This window comes from Lynx canadensis, chromosome B2 (assembly GCF_007474595.2).
Source record: "Lynx canadensis isolate LIC74 chromosome B2, mLynCan4.pri.v2, whole genome shotgun sequence".
NCBI lineage: Eukaryota > Metazoa > Chordata > Mammalia > Carnivora > Felidae > Lynx > Lynx canadensis.
Window position 1 is genome coordinate 44,789,567 of NC_044307.1, and position 18,358 is coordinate 44,807,924.

General features: G+C 39.5%; 1 protein-coding gene across 5 annotated transcripts in view; it reads left to right on the forward strand.

Annotated features, from left to right (window-relative positions):
- The window catches only part of SLC25A27 (solute carrier family 25 member 27), a 28,051-nt gene extending 14,168 nt beyond the window's left edge, over positions 1-13,883 (forward strand). Inside the window, exons 6-9 of one of the 5 annotated variants that reach the window (XM_030315648.1) lie at positions 505-589; positions 5,967-6,059; positions 6,691-6,793; positions 12,060-12,404. In XM_030315648.1, coding sequence (XP_030171508.1) covers positions 505-589; positions 5,967-6,059; positions 6,691-6,793; positions 12,060-12,131 — 353 coding nt within the window. In that variant the 3' untranslated portion in view covers positions 12,132-12,404. Of the gene's footprint in view, positions 1-504; positions 590-5,966; positions 6,060-6,310; positions 8,516-12,059 lie in introns of those variants that run through there. The other 4 variants (XM_030315646.1, XM_030315652.1, XM_030315645.1 and 1 more) reach the window with 4 other exon arrangements.
- Positions 13,884-18,358: the final 4,475 nt, after the last annotated feature.

The following is an 18,358-nucleotide window of genomic DNA, read 5'->3' on the forward strand; positions in this document are numbered from 1 at the left end:
ATGATCAAATGCATCTATCCATTCTTGCCTCTTTACAGTTCACTTCCCTGTGCTTCACTGTAGGTAATCTTTATAAGACTCCAGTGTTGTGAGATACCACTGCCCTGTTTAAAGCTCTTTAACAGCTCTGCATTGTCATTGGGAAAGAAGAAAAAAAACATAAAAATCTTAACAGAGAGTAACAGTCAGGACCTTTTATTATAAGTGACAGAATTGCAACTCAAATTAGGATTAAAAAAAGGAATTTATCAGCTCAAATACTGAGAAAGGCCACCAGTTGAGCTGACTTTATGCTTAGCTGGATTCAGATGTTAAAACGATATAATTGAGTGTCTGTCTCTCTTCCTCTTCTCCTCCCCCTCCATCTGTGGCTTGCTTTCCTCTGCTTGAGAACAATAATGGTATCTTTCATTCCCGCCCCCAGCCGAACATATTCACAACATGAAAGACATTTGTTGTCCAATGAATGAATATTCCAGCCTTCTTTTTCTTTTTAATTGCCAGATTTAACCACTTATGATACAGTGAAACACTATTTGGTACTGAATACACCACTTGAGGACAATATCACGACTCATGGTTTATCAAGGTAAGTGATTATTTTAGTTTGATTGATTTTTTTGTGTGTCACTTTCCTTGCATTTTGGCATCAATTCTAACCTTCTGTCTCTTTTGATTGAGAATCTAGTGATATTACCCTTAGAGTAAGGTGATAGTACAACGGACAAATTTTCTTTACAAAGGACAATTTTCTTAAAGATAGTTGCAGTTACTATGCTAAGTGAAATTAGTCAGAGAAAAGACAAATATCTCATGACTTCACTCATATGATGACTTTAAGATACAAAACAGGTGAACATACGGGAAGGGAAGCGAAAATAATATAAAAACAGGGAGGGGGACAAAACATAAGAGACTCTTAAATACAGAGCACAAACAGGGTTGCTGGAGGGGTTGTGGGAGGGAAGATGGGCTAAATGGGTAAGGGGCATTAAGGAATCTACTCCTGAAATCATTGTTGCACTATATGCTAACTAACTTGGATGTAAATTTAAAAATAAATAGGTTATTGGGGAGCCTGGGTGGCTCAGTCGGTTGAGTGTCCGACTTCGGCTCAGTTCATCATCTCGCAGTTTGTGAGTTTGAGCCCCGCGTTGGGCTCTGTGCTGACAGCTTGGAGCCTGGAGCCTGCTTTGGATTCTGTGTCTCCCTCTCTCTCTCTGCCCCTCCCCCACTGTTCTCTGTCTCTCTCTATCAAAAATAAATAAATGTAAAAAAATACATTAAAAAATAGATTATTAAAATTAAAAAAAATAGTTGCAGTTAAAACGGGGGAGAGACAGAGGTGCAGAATGTTTCATATTAAATCTTCCCAAATATTTGCACCTTGATGGGACCCTCCTGGGGTCAGATTCTGGTGATTCAGTTCTCAAATTCAGTCCCACAGATATGTTTGAGCATCTTTTTGATAAAGGCACCTGCAGGGCTCTGCAGTGGGTACAGAAGGTAACCCAGGCTCCTTTGCAAGGAGTTGACCAAGGGGAAAACAAGACAAGTATAAAAACAACATAAGGTAAATGCTGAAAGAAAGTGACTACTTACTGTAGCATTCGAAGAGGAAGAAAAAAGTAACCATCTGGAGGGGCCTATGAAGAAGACAGGATTAGCTAAGTGTTTTGAAGGGCTGGAGTCTTGACAGAGACAGGAAGTAGAACACTCCAGGAAGGAGCAGTACCTTAATCTCTTTGCAACACAATTTCAAATTATCCATTGGAGTGGTTACTTTATAAATATCTAGTATCCTGAACATTATAATGATTTTATTTAGCTTCTGATCATGTGTCCAAATTCCAGGACCCTTTATGCCATTTAAAGAACCCCAAAAGTATATTAATAGTGTCAAACCAATGACATTTGGAGATATATAGAAGTCATTCTTCATTTCAGATTCACCTGAATATTCCTTGAGTAGCTTTTCTTTATTCCTCCACTTTAAATATAAGTGTTATCCTTAGTGCTACTAGGGCAATCTCTGTATATGTCTTTGCTTACCATCCTTTCCATTCCAAATTCTCACCCACGTGTGTTCCCAAGCTACACCATACTTTCTGTAGCCAATAGTCTGGCCTCCTCTTTCAGAGGAAACTCAGGATTTCAGCTTCCTTCTGCTTCTTACTTCCATCCTTGTACACATATGTATTACATCTGTACCCACCCTTACCATCTTTCCTGCACTGTCTTCGTTCATGCTGTTCACTCTGCCCAGGAGTCGTTCGTCTCCCATTTCGACCTGTTCAAGTCATCTTGTGAGACTCTCTCATCTTTCAAGACACTGTGTGTTCCAGTGTTATGATCTACTCTAGGAGCAGGATATTCAGATCTGTCCTGGGGTCCTACACTGATATTGCCACTCTTTCCTTTTCATTGTCTTTCTATCCAAATGGTCTCTGAAGTACCACACTTCTAACCAAAAAACCATGGATTTCCCAGCGAGTGTAAATCTTCCTACCGTATACTATTCCACCAAACAGGTCTGTCTTTTTTGGAAAGACATAAGATTTTCAGCTATATATATTCCAGCCCTAATCTGAAATAACATAGTCTGATTATTCTCTAATTCAGGTTTTAGGAAAATGAATTCTCTAATTCAGGTTTTAGGGCATTTGGTTCATTTTTGAGCTCTACCCACCAGATCAGGTTTTTTAATGGGTTGATATGAATATGTGTGGTATATGAGGCAGCTCAAAATTTGCTAACCATGAACTCTAAGTAAGTAAACAGTGCTGTGTGATCTGGAAGTTCTGGCTACTGTGTCATAGAATAAAATGAATGCTCATGGAGGCTTGAAGGGGATTGCAGCTGTACAATCAGAGAGCTTTATATGAGCCATCAACACCTAGGGAGAAATGAGTTTGATATAAATAAAAATGGTATAAGCACTGAACTGCGCACTTAAAAATGGTCAAAATGGTAAATTTTGTGCTGTGTGTATTTAACCACAATTTTTAAAAATGGTGTAAGTAAAAGTACCTCTCCCAGGGTAGAGCAGGAACAGTAAAAGACAAGTCAGGATTTTAGTGAGGTGAGAAAGCAGGTGACAAGTTATGTTTAATAAAGAAAGCAGAGGAACAGTGGAGAGTTGAATTAATGGTCAGGCGATGATAAAGAACAGAAAGGCCAGAATAATCTTTTTTTTTCTTATTTTTTTAATGTTTTTTTTTTTTTTTGAGAGGATTGAGTGGGAGGGAGGGTGGGAGGGGGAGAGAGAGAGAGAGAGAGAGAGAGAGAGAGAGAAGAGGGAGAGGGAATCCCAAGCAGGCTCTGATCAGGCTCTGCTTTCTGACCAAAGTGGGGCTCAGTCTCAAGAACCGTGAAATCACGACCTGAGCCGAAACCAAGAGTTGGACTCTTACCTGACTGAACCACCCAGGCACGCCTTTTTTCTTCTTTTCAAATCATGAGGCTATTGAGAGGTAAAACTGGCTAGTTTACTCTCTGTGAAGATGATACATGAGCATGATTATTTAGTTCATCCTTGAGAGGATCACTTTCTCTGAAACAGTGCTGATGGAATATCTGACACTGGTCTTGCAGATAGCCATTGGGCCTTCTGGAGAAGACTCACCCGGTCACTTTCTGTCCATTATCACTTCAGCTGTGGCCTGGGCTTCATTTGGGGGTATTACTAGCAAGGAGCGATAAAGGCCAATAGCAAAAAGCAGCAACGTCCATTTCAGTGCAAGTAGCTTGAGCAAAATCCATGTTCCTTTTATTGCCCTATCTTTTCATTTTGACCCTAGACACCATCTTATTTGAGGCCTCTTTAACACATTATTTGCTCTTTCAATGTTTATTTTTTTAAAGAAGTCTAGCCAAAGCACACTATATCCTTAGGTGTTAGTTAAGATTTTCTGTGTGAAAATATGAAGGTGTATTAAAATTGATGGTATTAAGCTTTCAAAGAATCTGAACTAATAGGAAAGAATATGAAAAGAGCAGTTGTGTGCACCTACTGGAAAGTATATGGTGAAACAAGAGCTCTCCCCACATAGACAGTGGCTGTTATGTGGACAGAGACACAAGAGAGTTATTAGGTCATTTGCTGTAGCATATGAAATAGGCTGTATGTACATGACATACAGTTGGGTCCTTTGCTGTAATATGAAATAGGTTATATGATTTCCTTGTCTCGAATTCAAGTGTTTCTAAAGTAATTTTCTCCTTTGAATTATAAATCCTGGCTGGAAAGAGGGAGACAGAGTCTGGGTACTTCCTAGAGTGAGAGAGAGTATGAAAATTCCTAAGGTAGCTTCAACTTCCTGCCATAGAGCCTTCAGAGATTTCAAAAGCCTTGGCACAGAAGCCAGTGGTCCCTGTCTTTGTGAGGTATTTGATGTCCTGGAAGGACCTAAAAGTTTTCCACGGTTTTCCTTTCCAGCTTTCCACTGGCCGTTTATGTTTATAAGCCGTTATGCTTACTGCCAGGATCCCAGTCTGCGGATTCGGCTTCTGGGACATGGGAGTTCCATTCTCTATGACTCAGGTCAACCACCCTTTTACTCATCATATGTCTTTTTCATGGAAAAGTTTCAAGAAGTTCATGGGTTTTCAGTTTGTGGATGCTCATTCTCTGTAATTGCCTCTCATGCCCACATATATAATGAACTGTTAGTGGTTTCTTCACTTCTCAGTCTCTTGATTAACTTCTCAGTATCTTCTCAGAATCTTGATTTATTCTGCAGTAGGCTGACCACATCCATTTTGTCTTTTCTGAGTAACTGACATGCCATTTTCAAGAAGGAGTGATTAGCCTTGGTGGATAAAGGAAGAAGGGATAAGCCTAAACTTCCTAGCCCTTATGCCTGAACATAGATTCAAGGAAAAACAGGAATTTTCCTACTAGATGGGGGTGCAGGACATTCCAAATGGAAGAACTGAAGACACGGAGGTGTTACATAGTATGGGGAGTAGAGAGAACTACACTTAGTTATGTTGTTAGAGCATAATGGGCAAAGAGGGATGTGATTTTGGAGTAATATGTGCGGCAGCCAGTGTAGAAGCTAAATCAGGTAATAGGGAACGAGTCTTTGATGCCTCTAAGTAGGGAAAAATGACATAGTTAGACTTGTATTTTAGAAAGATCCTTTAGGCTGGCGGGAAAAGGTAAGGTTATTATATTCAAATCAAATAGCTTAGTGAAGTGAGGCTTAAACAGTGGTCAGAGTGAACTTTTTCTTATTAACTATTAACCAAAGTAGGTGATTCCCTTGCTTCCGATCCTCTCGATGACTTCCTTTCATATCTAGGATAAAATCAGACTCCTTAAATAACCTTCATGGGCTGATCTCTGCCTGCTTCTTTAGTCTTCCACATGGCTGGCCTCCCTCCTTCAGGACGCCATAGCCATGCTGGCCGCCTCCTGGCCGTTAAGCACACCAAGGACACTTTCTGACTCACGGCTTCTCCTGGGCTGTTCCTCTTGCCCGCAACATTCTTCCTCCGTGTCTTCACACGGATGCTTCTCACCATTCAGGTCTCAGTCCTGCTGCTGCCCCAGAGCCTCTCCCCGGCTGCCTGTCACCCAGTTACTCCCTAGCACACTGTCCCATTTTGTTTTTTTTTTATTGCACTTACCTGCATCAGAAATTATTCATTTCCTCTCTGCCCCTTCCCAACTAAGTGCCTCAGGGACAGGACCGGGTGTGTCTTCCCCACTGCCTAGAAGAGTGCCTGCCACCAGCAGGTGTTCCGTGTATACTTGTTGACTGGACATTATTTTTAGTTTTTCTTTTTTCTACCTCTTTAGTGAATTCATTAAGCATTGACTTTAAGGTAAACTAAGATCATTATGAAGAATAATACAATGATACATACATTCTTTCTGTCTACATATCAAATTTCCCTTTCTCAAAATTTAGAAACCCCTATGTTTATTATCTTTCAAATTCGTTTCTTTGTATTTACAGTTTATGTTCTGGCCTGGTAGCTTCTATTCTGGGAACACCTGCTGATGTCATCAAAAGCCGAATAATGAATCAACCACGAGATAAACAAGGAAGGTAGATAGAAAGTCTTCACTATTCATGTGTTCGAATGTCTGTAATAATAATGTTTCTTTAAGATGTTTCCCTGCATTTATTCTTGTTAGAAATGAATACGTGTGTTCGTGTGTTCAACCAGCAAACTGTTTGTATGTAATTACTTGCTCTTTGTCTGATGGAAAAGTACTGTGCATTTGAGGATATAAACTAATTTAATGATCATATTATTTAGACACAAGGTATTTATTGTGATTTTATTGTTTTCAAAGAGTTTATGAAAATATACTCTGCTGAGAATTTACAGAGCACTTTCTTCAGAAGCTTATGACTTACAGGTAACACGGAGAATTTGATTTGATATAAAACACTATATTCTCTCTGGAAGAGATCAGGTAGAGCGAATTCTAAGTATAAGACTAAGGGTGGGATGAATCAGAAGAGTCAGCCTTAGACATCTAAAGAAAATAACTTTAAACTCAAAAGAGGTGATTTATATATACTGAACTACAAATATTATTTGTTCTAAGCTAGCAGAAAATATTTAAGTTTCATTAGAGTAAGTTTGCTTAGACTATTTTTTATTTATGTTTTCTGTACACATCCATTTACACACAAGAAATTTAGTAGAACTGTCTTCTTTCCTTTTTAGGGGACTTTTGTATAAATCATCAACTGACTGCTTGATTCAGGCTGTTCAAGGAGAAGGATTCATGAGTCTATATAAAGGCTTTTTACCATCTTGGCTGAGAATGGTAACGTCAGGTTTTTCCTTTGTTTTTGTTTTCTTTGTACTTAAATTGCTTTTAATCTGTAAATATTTTCCCCTTTCTCTTTTGGTTTTTAGCATGGCTCTGCCCCCAAACCACAATTCTTTCTCTTTTTTATATCTTTTTTTGTTTTCTTTTTACCTCTCCTCAGAGTCCTGTTACCTTTCTTGGTAGAATAAAGTAAAATAATTCAGTTACATCCAGAAATAAATAAGTTGATATTCTCTTGTTATAAAGCCAGAGGAGAGGGTTTTTCTGCAATTTAAAAACCTTTAGTGGTCTGTTTAGTCAAAGTACTGTAGTTTGGGACAGGTATAAAGATTTTATGCTAGAAACCATTCCTATGGAAATGTTACTGTTTCAAACAAATTTTTGTTACTTTGATGGCAAATGTTGCATTATCCATTAACACTTATCACCACAAAGCTCTGCTTAGTAAGAAAGCCTTATGTCATTTTTATTAGGTTTGGATGTTATTTTTATGGTGGTGAACAAAGATGTAGTGTGAGACTTATTCAAGGAACAACATATATAATAAACACAGGGTACTCAAGGATTTTGTAAGTTGGAACATATTTGCAAGACTGAGTCGTGCATTTAGAAATTCAAACAATCAATACTTTACACAGTATGATAATATTAATTGAGCACCTACTCCATGCAAAGCCCTGTACTCAAGGCCTGGTTTGGAGGGATGAACAGAAGAGTCTCACCCCCTGCTCTAGTGCCAGAGCTGCTGGTTTGATAAGGCCAAACACTGAATAAAAAACTGAAAGTGATGAGTGGTAGAGGAAAAGTGCAAGGTGCTATGGCAATATATAGCAAGGGCATACAGCCTAGGCCTGGAGATTAAGAATACCTCCATGGACAATGGACTTTAGAATTGAGTTTTAAAGAATGGGTAGGACTTAGCCAGGTAAAAAAGAGCAGAAAAAACATTCTAGGTAGAGGGAATCATTGGAATGGACAGAGAACATGAGGAGTTTGAGGAACTGAAGGAAACCCAGCCGGCCGAGGCATGAAGACATGGAGGAGAGAGGTACAAGGTGAGGCCAGAGAGAGGCAGAGATCAGTGTGGGAAGGGTCATAGGACCCATAAGAGTGAGGGGCACCGGCTTGATGATACGTGTATTTTTAAAAAGATCATTCCAGCTGCCATGTGGATTAGAGAAAGGCCAGGAACAGTAGTAGATGAGACATAATGATAGTGCGGACTAGAGTACCACAATGGGGAAAGAAAAAGATAGATCTACAAAATAATTTAGGAGAAAGCAAGGAGCTGGAAGCATGACAAGCATGACTGGGTGAGGAGGGGAAAATGGTCAAAGAAGGCAAGAAAAGCTGGGTTTCATTCCCAGATTCCCAACCTGAGCAACAGATGATGTAATATCCTAACACGGAGATCATTTGTAGGGATGATTTCATGGTAGAATAACAAGTTTAACTCTAGATTTGTTAAGTTTTGAATACTCATAGGATATCTAAGAACAGAGGTTTAGATAACTAGCTTCGTATATTGATCTGGATCTTACAGAAAATATGGGGATGGAGATTTAGAGGGGAGCACTGTCTACATATAGATGGGAATTGAAGCTCTGAGAATAAGTGACATCACCAAGCAATAGTAGGTATCTATTAACATAGATTTAATAGCCAAAGCCCTGGGCAATAGCTGGTCCAAAAGTGTACCCAAATGTAAAACCTTATTTTGATTGTCTAGATTATATCTTGAAATTATCTCAAATCTATGGATGTTTCTTAATGGAAAGGAGGATTTTGATTTGGCCTGCCATGAACCAGGCACTATCGTAAGTGCTGGTAGCCCTAGGGAATAAGTTTTTTGCCTGAGAGGAGCTTATAATGTGATGGAAAATGTAGACATGTAAATAGTGAAAATTACAGAAATAATAAAGTTAACATTATTAAATCACTTGGTAAGAGCACCAACACCGTGCTCATCATTTTCACGGATTAACTCACTGAACTCTCCCAACAATCTCTTCAGTAGGTTATTGTGATTTCTCTCTTAGAGAGGAATAACAAAAGCTTAGAGTATAAAGAACTCAGCCAGGCTAGGTAGTTATCAATTAGTGGCATCAGGGAGGCAAACCCAGCAAGTCTGACTCCAGAGGACATGGTCTTACTAAGCAGTTTGTATTACTGCTCTACTAGTGGTATAAACAAAATGTGTTGGTAACACGGGTAGTGAAGTAAACATGTCTCTGACTGTTTGGGAAGGCACAAAAGTCTTCTGCAGAGGCACGTTTGATCCGAGCTTTGAAAGATCAGTAGGCATTTATCAAGAAAAGCAGTATGAGCCTGGGGATCAACTCATGCGTGGACCCAGTAGGTTGGGGCAACTGCAGAAAATTCGGTGTAGCTGGAGAATAGGTCCTCAGGGGAGACGTGGTGGGACAGAATTCTAGAGAAGTACCTATGGACTGGGTTATAAAAGGACCTTACCGGGGTCAGTTTGCTGGTTTAGGGAAAACCCCGGAGCAAGCAAGCAGCTGTTTAATCATGGGAGGAAAGTACTCAGGTTTGTTTGGGGACAGGACTACTTTGGCAGCAATACAGAAGATACATTTAAAGCCAGGACCCAAGAAAGGAAGTTTTATCTGCGCTCTATCCTGGAGATGATTGTAAAAATGGAGCAAAGATATATTCTAGAGACATATATGGTTAACTCCACAGGACTTAACTGACTCTATGTAAAAGGTGGGGAGGGAACAAAGGAAATGGGACTTTTGGATGTCTAGTGTGGGAGACTGTGAGGATGGTGAGGCCATTGGTGAAAAAATCAGGGGCAGGAGGCGTGAGGGCAGGGAGAATATCCAAGTCCAAAGGAATACCGAGACCACTGAATCTGACCCATTCTCTTTATGCATGAGACTCAGGGAATATAAATGAGAAAAAAAGAGTACTTCACATAGGACAGGCACTGTGCAAAGTCTTTGAGAACCTAGTAAAACAGGTGGTGTTATCCTCATTTTTCAGATGAGAAAAACATGGCTCAAAGGATGAGACGCTTGCCCAAGTTCATTTAGCTGGTATGTGGCAGAGCTGGGAACTAGCTGTGGGTCTGTTCAGCTCTGAAGCCATGCTCCTAGCTCATACAGTGTAGTGAATCTCTCAAGATCCTGCAGGTAGCTATGGAAGTCGTCAGGGAAAAGAGACAGTGCGTGCTGATAGAGAGATGTTCCCCAAACAGCTGGCTAACCAGCAGAGATCTCCAGGGTGGCACTGCCTTGTTGGTCTGCCACAGTGCAGGACCCTGAGCTTAGAAACCTGACTCATGAAACCTGCAAGTAAATTGGCCTTGCAAATACAGATTCACTTCGACCGTATTCGTTGAAACTGATGATCAGACCACGGCACTGGCCCCTTCACACTGAGAAACACACTTGGCAAGTGATCCAGACGCTGAAGTCCTTTGGACAGTGTCCTTCCTAAATTCAAGCTGCACGTGAAGCCAGGTTACAATCAGGAGGCTGCTTGCTGCACACAGAAAAATAACAGGAAGAGCTTATTTGTAATCTTAGTATCTAAGAATATCAACCCAAGAGCCCTTATGTGTTCAGCCCCACAGTGAAAGGCATGGAGAAGGACTCTTTTGAGCAGTCACAGCAATAGCCAGACCAGAGGAGACCACATGGGTTCATATTCACTTGGATTATTTACGGCAGTATAACTATACTGGTGAAGAAAAACCAAGTGCACATGCACCACCTACATGTGATCCTGCGCAGACGCTCCAAGGATCCCATCTATGTAGTTCCCCTGTTAGTGGCTGTATGCTCTCCCTGTCCAACTCCCATTCAGAGGCCAGCTAAACTCAAGCCCAGTCCCTTCCACTACGTGAAAGTAGTATGGCCTTGCTTTGCTCAATCCCTAATTAATATTTCTTTTTTTTTTTTTTTAATTTTTTTTTTTCAACGTTTATTTATTTTTGGGACAGAGAGAGAGAGAGCATGAACGGGGGAGGGGCAGAGAGAGAGGGAGACACAGAATCAGAAACAGGCTCCAGGCTCTGAGTCATCAGCCCAGAGCCTGACGCGGGGCTCGAACTCACGGACCGCGAGATCGTGACCTGGCTGAAGTCGGACGTTTAACCGACTGCGCCACCCAGGCGCCCCTCTTTCATTCGCATACAGAAGTCTGATTACCAGAACAGTTAGGAATGATTATATAGTCCAGTCTTAGCCAAGACCTCTAATTCCTTGATCTGATTGCAATTATATCCGTGGCTCACTTGATTTTTGTTGTCACAAGAATATGATATCGTCATGGCTTCACCTTCTTTATTTTGTGTCCGTCTTCACACATTTAACTAATCAAGATGTGTTCTCCTAAGCCCACCGGTAAAGTCTCCGTCTCCTATAACATACTCCGTATTTCTAAACACGTGACCTAAATATTGCTTCACAAAGTGTCTAACCAAATGCATTTTATAGTCTAATTGCTCAGGCTTCCATTTTGATTCTAGTGTGATAGTTTTTCTCTGATCTATATTACCTATAACCTATGAACCAAACCATACAGGAACTGGATCCAACATACTCTTTCCCTGACGATTCCTTCCAGTGTTTCCTCTGTGATTTCCTTCCACGTTTATATCTTCTATTGTTGAATAACCCCCTTCCCTTTAATTCCTTTTGACACAGTTATATCAAGATAGGCATGTCTCCCTGAGCTGGAAGCTCTTTTCTCTCTTTAATGGGAATTTTTCTATCCACTTTGTGAGAGATCAGGTGTTGAGTTTATGGTTTACATCTCAGGGGCTAATCTTCTGTCTTCAGTTTCAAGTTCTTAAATGTCTCCTTGTCCACCTCCACACAGAAAGTACACACAGAAGAGCCCAGCCTAGAATTCAGGCATGGCGAGTCCTAGCCTTTTAGCTAGTAATGGTTCAGTGAAAAGAACCCTAGAATGGAAGCCAGAAGCCTGTAGTCTAGCTCTATCATATGTTAATAGGTATTCGATTGCCAAGCCTCAGTGCCCTCATCTGTAAAATAGGGGTGTCAGTACCTTTCCTTTCTATTGTAAATTGTTCAGAGAAATCTATGAAAAATAAGATATGAAAATGTTTCGTCAGTTATAAAGTGCTCTCTAAAGGTGAAATACCAAAATATTTGTTTGCAGCCTAAGTGGGATTCAAAATGACTTCGTCATTCAAAGATGTATATGCGTATATGTAGAATATTCATAATCGCTTTGAAATATGCACTAACTTCTTTGGTTAATCTTTCAGACCCCTTGGTCACTGGTGTTCTGGCTTACTTATGAAAAAATCAGAGAGATGAGTGGAGTCAGTCCATTTTAAGCCCTTAAAGATGCAGCCCTTAAAGATACAGTGTTCAGTATCATTGAAATATGGGCACCTACAACACACACCCCTATTATTTCTACCTCTTTAGGAAGACACTGTACTCCACAGAGACTGTGATTTATAGGGGGCAGCACTTTATTTTTCTCTGGAAACCCAAGTTCTCTTTGACTCCTCTTTTTGTTCAAAAGCAATCTGGTTGGATTACACAAGGCCACCCAGTGAGACCCAGCACAGAATTTTCAAGAAGATTGAATCCTGAGCACTTCCCTTGGGCCAGAAGATTTGACCTTTGAGACGCTATTCTGTGCTGAGGAGCCTACTTAGAAAAGTGCCACAAGGGGGCATCTCAGACCTGAAGTAGACAATAGGAATGTGGAAGAATACATACATACTTAGTGATTAAGAAATACATTGAAACTGTTGTATTTTCAGCTGAAACTCGGGGATTCATTGTTGTTGTTAACATGCACATACTGTAAATTAAAGGGAGGTGACTGAAAATTCATGAATAAACATTTTGAGTCTCCCTAGTGGTGACGGAAGTTGATGTACCTTTTCTTGCCAAGAGGACCAAAAAACGTCAATTTGACATGATGTTTGGATTTCAAGGAAAGAAGCTCCCTTCTGTCTGTGTCCCATCTTTAGTTAGATCTGTGTTACTGGTCAGCACTCCACTGCACACGCTTAGGACTTCCTGCCAGCCACAGACCGAGTCTGGATGAAAACAGAGAAGAGTGTTTGCTTCATTACATATGCCATTGCGACCAGAGTTTGCTGCTTGCTCCTGAGAATCTCGATATATAAGAACATGCAACTTGTTTGATTAACGCTTAAGCGGACAGCTTAAGTTGCTTGAGTTGCTTAAGCTTAAGTTGCTTTTCATAAAGCAACTTGTTATTATCATTATCAGCCTTTGAATTTTAAACTGTGGCATTTTAAAAGCAAGGCTGAGATGATGTCAGCCACTTTGGACAAGCATCCTTTCTTATCTTCCCTTCCTTAACACTAAGGGCCGGAAGGAGAGATAACTAAGGAATCATACTGAAGCCGTCTCTGGCCTGAACCTTACTCCATTTTGACAAAGCTTCCTGCCTAGTGAGAAGTATAAATTGCCTGTGATATATGGTTATGTCTCTAATCATCAGATCAAACCCTTTTTCTTACTTTAGAAAGGTGAGAGATTTCTTCAGATTGACCTGTATACCACCTGCTCCCACACCCACAGACAGTGGGCATTTCTGGATAGATGGATACAGTTGTAGGTAGAGGCTATAACTGTCAACATAGGGAAACTCAAAACGCTTAGACCCAAGAAAGACAGTGGAGTTGACCAAACAGAATTTGTTGTCCATGGGTGTCATCACCCATGGACATGGGTGATGTTGAACCACAAAAAAAAAAAAGTTTACAAGTGCTCTGTGGTTGCACTAATGTATAATCACTGCCATTTAAAAGAGGATGTATACTTCAAATATATATTTTAATGTGATGTATGAATATGCAGTGGCTTATTGTTTTTCTATGAAATTTTCAGATTGTGGAGTTTAATCAGAATCTGTTGGTGGTCTACTTTTCCATTGCATCTGTCAATCTGTGTGAATTGAGTTGTTAAATATATTTAAAATAATATTGTGTTCTTAAATTCCCAAGTGTTCTGCATTGGGACCACTTTGGGGGACTCTTGGGTTTTCATGTTTTGTAACTTTTAAAATTAAGTAAAGACTGGATCAAAATATGCCAACTGGACCATGAAAAGTTTGTTTAGCTTTATTCTTTGAGGGGTTTGGGGGTAAAAACACTGCTTAAGTACTGAGTACTATTCCTTGATCTCTGGATTCAACATGAATAATTGGAATTTTTAAACCTGAAGTGACTCCTTGGGATCATCTGGTTTAACCTTCTCATTTTACATGTTGTGAAACAGAGGGCCAGAGAAGTAGAGATGTTCATGCTCATAGGTCACTTGATGGCAGAGCCTGGATAAAAATACAGATCTCCTAATTATTATTATAATTGGCAGTTATTATATTCTAATTAGGTATACAGCAAATGCCTTATGTTATCTTCACAACAACCCAGTCCAATGCTCTTGAATCTTCTAAAAGTAGATTTTTCTTTATGGCATTTTTTTTTTTGTCTCGTACATTTTAAATAAATTTGAATGGTCTTTGATCCAAATTTTAGAATGGAGTCGCCATGCCTTATCTCGAGCATTAAGACCCTCCATAATATGACCAAATCCTTTATATCCAACACATATGTCTCTTCCCATTTCATACTTTTCCAGTGAAGTCATTTTCATTAATGTATCTTGGAATTTCACTTTATTTTTACCAACTTGAAATCATCTTGATCTGCTTCAAAATAATCCACAGTAAATAAAAAGGAATTAAAATTTCAGTAAAGATGTAACCATTTCAATCTCACTTTCTTCTACTACTACTGTATGTAATATTTATCTTCAGTATTGATAATAACTAACATTTAAGTTTGTTTTGCTTCTAGCTTCTGCATTTTTCTCTTCCCAAATGGTTTTCTCTCATTGAAAAATATATAGCGATTGTTAGTTACATACAATTCTTTGTTCTTTATACATATAAGTGAATTAGCATATATATCTGAATAGAGATAACATTACTGAAATTTGCTTTCAGTAAGGAATAAAGTATCTATCAAGTGCTCCAAATCCTATTTGATTATAAGCCACTAGTGGTGGGACCATGTCTTATTTTTATATATGTCTTTATGCTCATTGGCAGCATTTCTTTGCTGTGAGGTACTCAACAATTTTTTTTTTACAGCTACAGATAACATAAATCAATTAATTTTGTCTTCCTTATTTTAATAATGTCTATCATAAGACTAGTCTGAAATTTCTTTCACTTCGCTAAGAAAAAAAGGAAAATTCAGGGAGATTTTATTTTTTTATTTTTTTATTTTTTAACGTTTATTTATTTTTGGGAGAGAGACAGCGCATGAACGGGGGAGGGGCAGAGAGAGAGGGAGACACAGAATCGGAAACAGGCTCCAGGCTCTGAGCCATCAGCCCAGAGCCTGACGCGGGGCTCGAACTCACGGACCGCGAGATCGTGACCTGGCTGAAGTCGGACGCTTAACCGACTGCGCCACCCAGGCGCCCCAGGGAGATTTTAAATGTAAAAAAATGCTATTCTGCCATCATCTTCAATTTTTTTTTTTTTTTAATTTTTTTTTTCAACGTTTATTTATTTTTGGGACAGAGAGAGACAGAGCATGAACGGGGGAGGGGCAGAGAGAGAAGGAGACACAGAATCGGAAACAGGCTCCAGGCTCTGAGCCATCAGCCCAGAGCCTGACGCGGGGCTCGAACTCACGGACCGCGAGATCGTGACCTGGCTGAAGTCGGACGCTTAACCGACTGCGCCACCCAGGCGCCCCAATCATCTTCAATTTTTTAACCACAACATTTATTTACAGTCAAAATAGTTATACATGTTCTTCTCTGTTTGTGAAAACAGATTACCTCCACTGGAAAAAAAAATGTGTATTTTAATACATGAGGGTTAAAAATTGGGTGGGAGGAGGGAAGTATTCAATTCTCTTCTCCTCAGTTAAACTAGGATTCTTTAAAACTGATTACCAAACAAATATATGTTATTATTAAATGCCAGGTAATGTGGAGGAATGATTGAGCTTGAATTCTAAAGACCTTTATCCAACTCAGGTTCTACTTATGACAAAGTAGTATAACTAGATTAAGTCCTTTCACTTCTCTTGATTTCCATTCCTTTATAAGATGAAGTGCTGGAACTCTAGAATCTTCTAGAATCTTAACTCGCACATACTTGAAGGGGGCCATTATGTTGATGTCATGTGGAAAAAAAAAACGAGATTAAAAATTTGTTGGGATTTGCTTTTTCCTGAATTTGATTAACTTCTCATATTTCAAGCTTGGTTAAGGTTTACCCAGACCTTAAAGTACAATACAAATTTTTATATAGATGGCCTGCGTCATGGGAAAATCCTCCCTCACAGAGTGGCAGACTCTTCTTCCTTTAAGCAATTCTGGACACGTCACTCTACGTTCTTACCTTCAGCTGCTCCTCATACACACATAATAAAGGCACAAATCTTTAATACCACGTCCGAGCCCCTCTCAATCTGACTCCAAGCCATCTTCCTAACCTTTGCATTTCACCGCATACCTGCACTCCACCTTCTTGCAAAGGCATTCCTCCACTTCTTTCTCTGGAGCTGTTCTTCACTTGGCCGCTTCTCATGCCACGTTCCCACTGTGTGCTCCCATCACCACTGCCCATTCATCCTCATGTTGGGGTTAAAGCCTACTTTAATATCTAGAATGACCTCCGGAGACTTCCACATTTGCAACACCTCTGTGCTCCCATTGCCTCCCCTCCTAAGAACACATGACTGTGTATATGGATTTATGCCTCCTTCCCCCCTACAGAATGAACTGCTTGCAAGCAAGGACCATGTAATACATCTCTCTTTCTCTTAAAACTCCAAATAGAAGCCACTCAGAAGGTATTTGTTGCATTCAGAGAATTTTTGGGGGGTGGAGAGAGAAAAACATTTATGCACACACAGGATTCTTTAAAAACGATTCCCCCCAAAATATATATTACTAAATGCCAGGTCGTGTGGAGGAATGATTGAGCATGAATTCTAAAGACCTTACATCCATAAAAACTCATGTGTTGTTTTCCTCCTACCTTCAGAATAATTGTGTTGGGTCAGTAACACTTGATTTCATGAGATTCTTCACCAAACTGTTTAGCTGCATTTTCAAAAGATCGTGTGTTTTTGAACATACGTAATTATCACAATGTTTACGAAGTAGTCATCAGTTTAATAGCTATTCCACAAAACTCTAGGGTTTAACGCGAAGTATTTGGTGAGTTAATAGTTAATAATGGGACAAGTTTATATTATTCATTTTAGAGTGTGTATGGAAATTACATCACTATTTTGGCCTTCGTTGGTGCCATACAAATGCACATTTACCCGCTCAAGTGTTTTATTATTTCTGAATTTTGAGGAATACGTGATTATTTTTCTCTCCCCATACTTTACCCCCAACAGGCTGCTGTGATTGTCAACAGCAGCGGGAGCCACTTTGAAGGTTTGATAAAAGCAGATGAAGAGGCTTAAAGATGTCTGTTTGCTGAAAATATCTGGTAACAAACAGGAATATATGTGAGTAAATATAGCGCATTATTCTGATTTTTAAAATAAATGTTTTAAAAACGCCTGATGGGTTGTAAAAGGTTTTGTTGTGTCCTGGTGCGGCTTTGCCCTGGTGTTATTTTTAAATGATGATAATAAATTTAGAGATGATTTTTAAGTCTTAATCTTTACTTTTCACAACTGAAATAAAAACAGGCTTAATTTAGATGTCAGCTTTGAAATGTTAGCAAAAAGGATGCTCATACCTTGTCACTACAAGCTTGTTAATTTATAATAAATCCAGCTCTGCCATTGACCCAGTTTTCCTATTAATTCGGTTCTGCTGGGACTAGAAAGGATATCTAATAAATTACAGTGATGGACATGATCACTGGCTGAGGACCGAAGAGGAAAATAACACTGGATTCCTTGAAACATTGGAGAATCAGCTCTCCTTTTTAAATACCATATTTTACTTTGATTTCAAAATACTATTCCCTCCTGCTGCTTCCTATTTTGCAGTCTCTATTGGCTATTTCTTTGCTGCACAGTACTTAAATTTTGGTTCTTCGGGGTTCTGTTCTTGGCCCTCTTGCCAATTGTCACTCTCTCTGTCTCTCGGGAGAGTCCTGCAGTTCTGTGACTCCAGCTACTACACTTAGGCTGGGAATTCGTGAACATTTACCATTACTCAAGAAATGGCAGATGCTCCCATCATCTGTCTTCCTGGTTCTTACTCATTCTCAAGTTTTGATCATGTTCCCTCAGTTGCCAACTATATACCTCCTCCAGGAGGGCCACAGTCCTTGTGAGCTGAACTTTCCCAATATTACAACAGTACTTTTTGTACACATCCTTCCTCCCTGTCCTTTAAAATCTGGTCCTGCTCCAGGATTCTCTGTGGCACTACAAGCTCACCAACACAACCAAGAAACCTCAGGACAGCCCTGACTTTTTATTATTATTATTATTATTATTATTATTATTGTCCCAAATGCTTAAATCTATTTATAAAAAAAGACCACTACAGGCCAACGTCTTTAATGAACATAGGT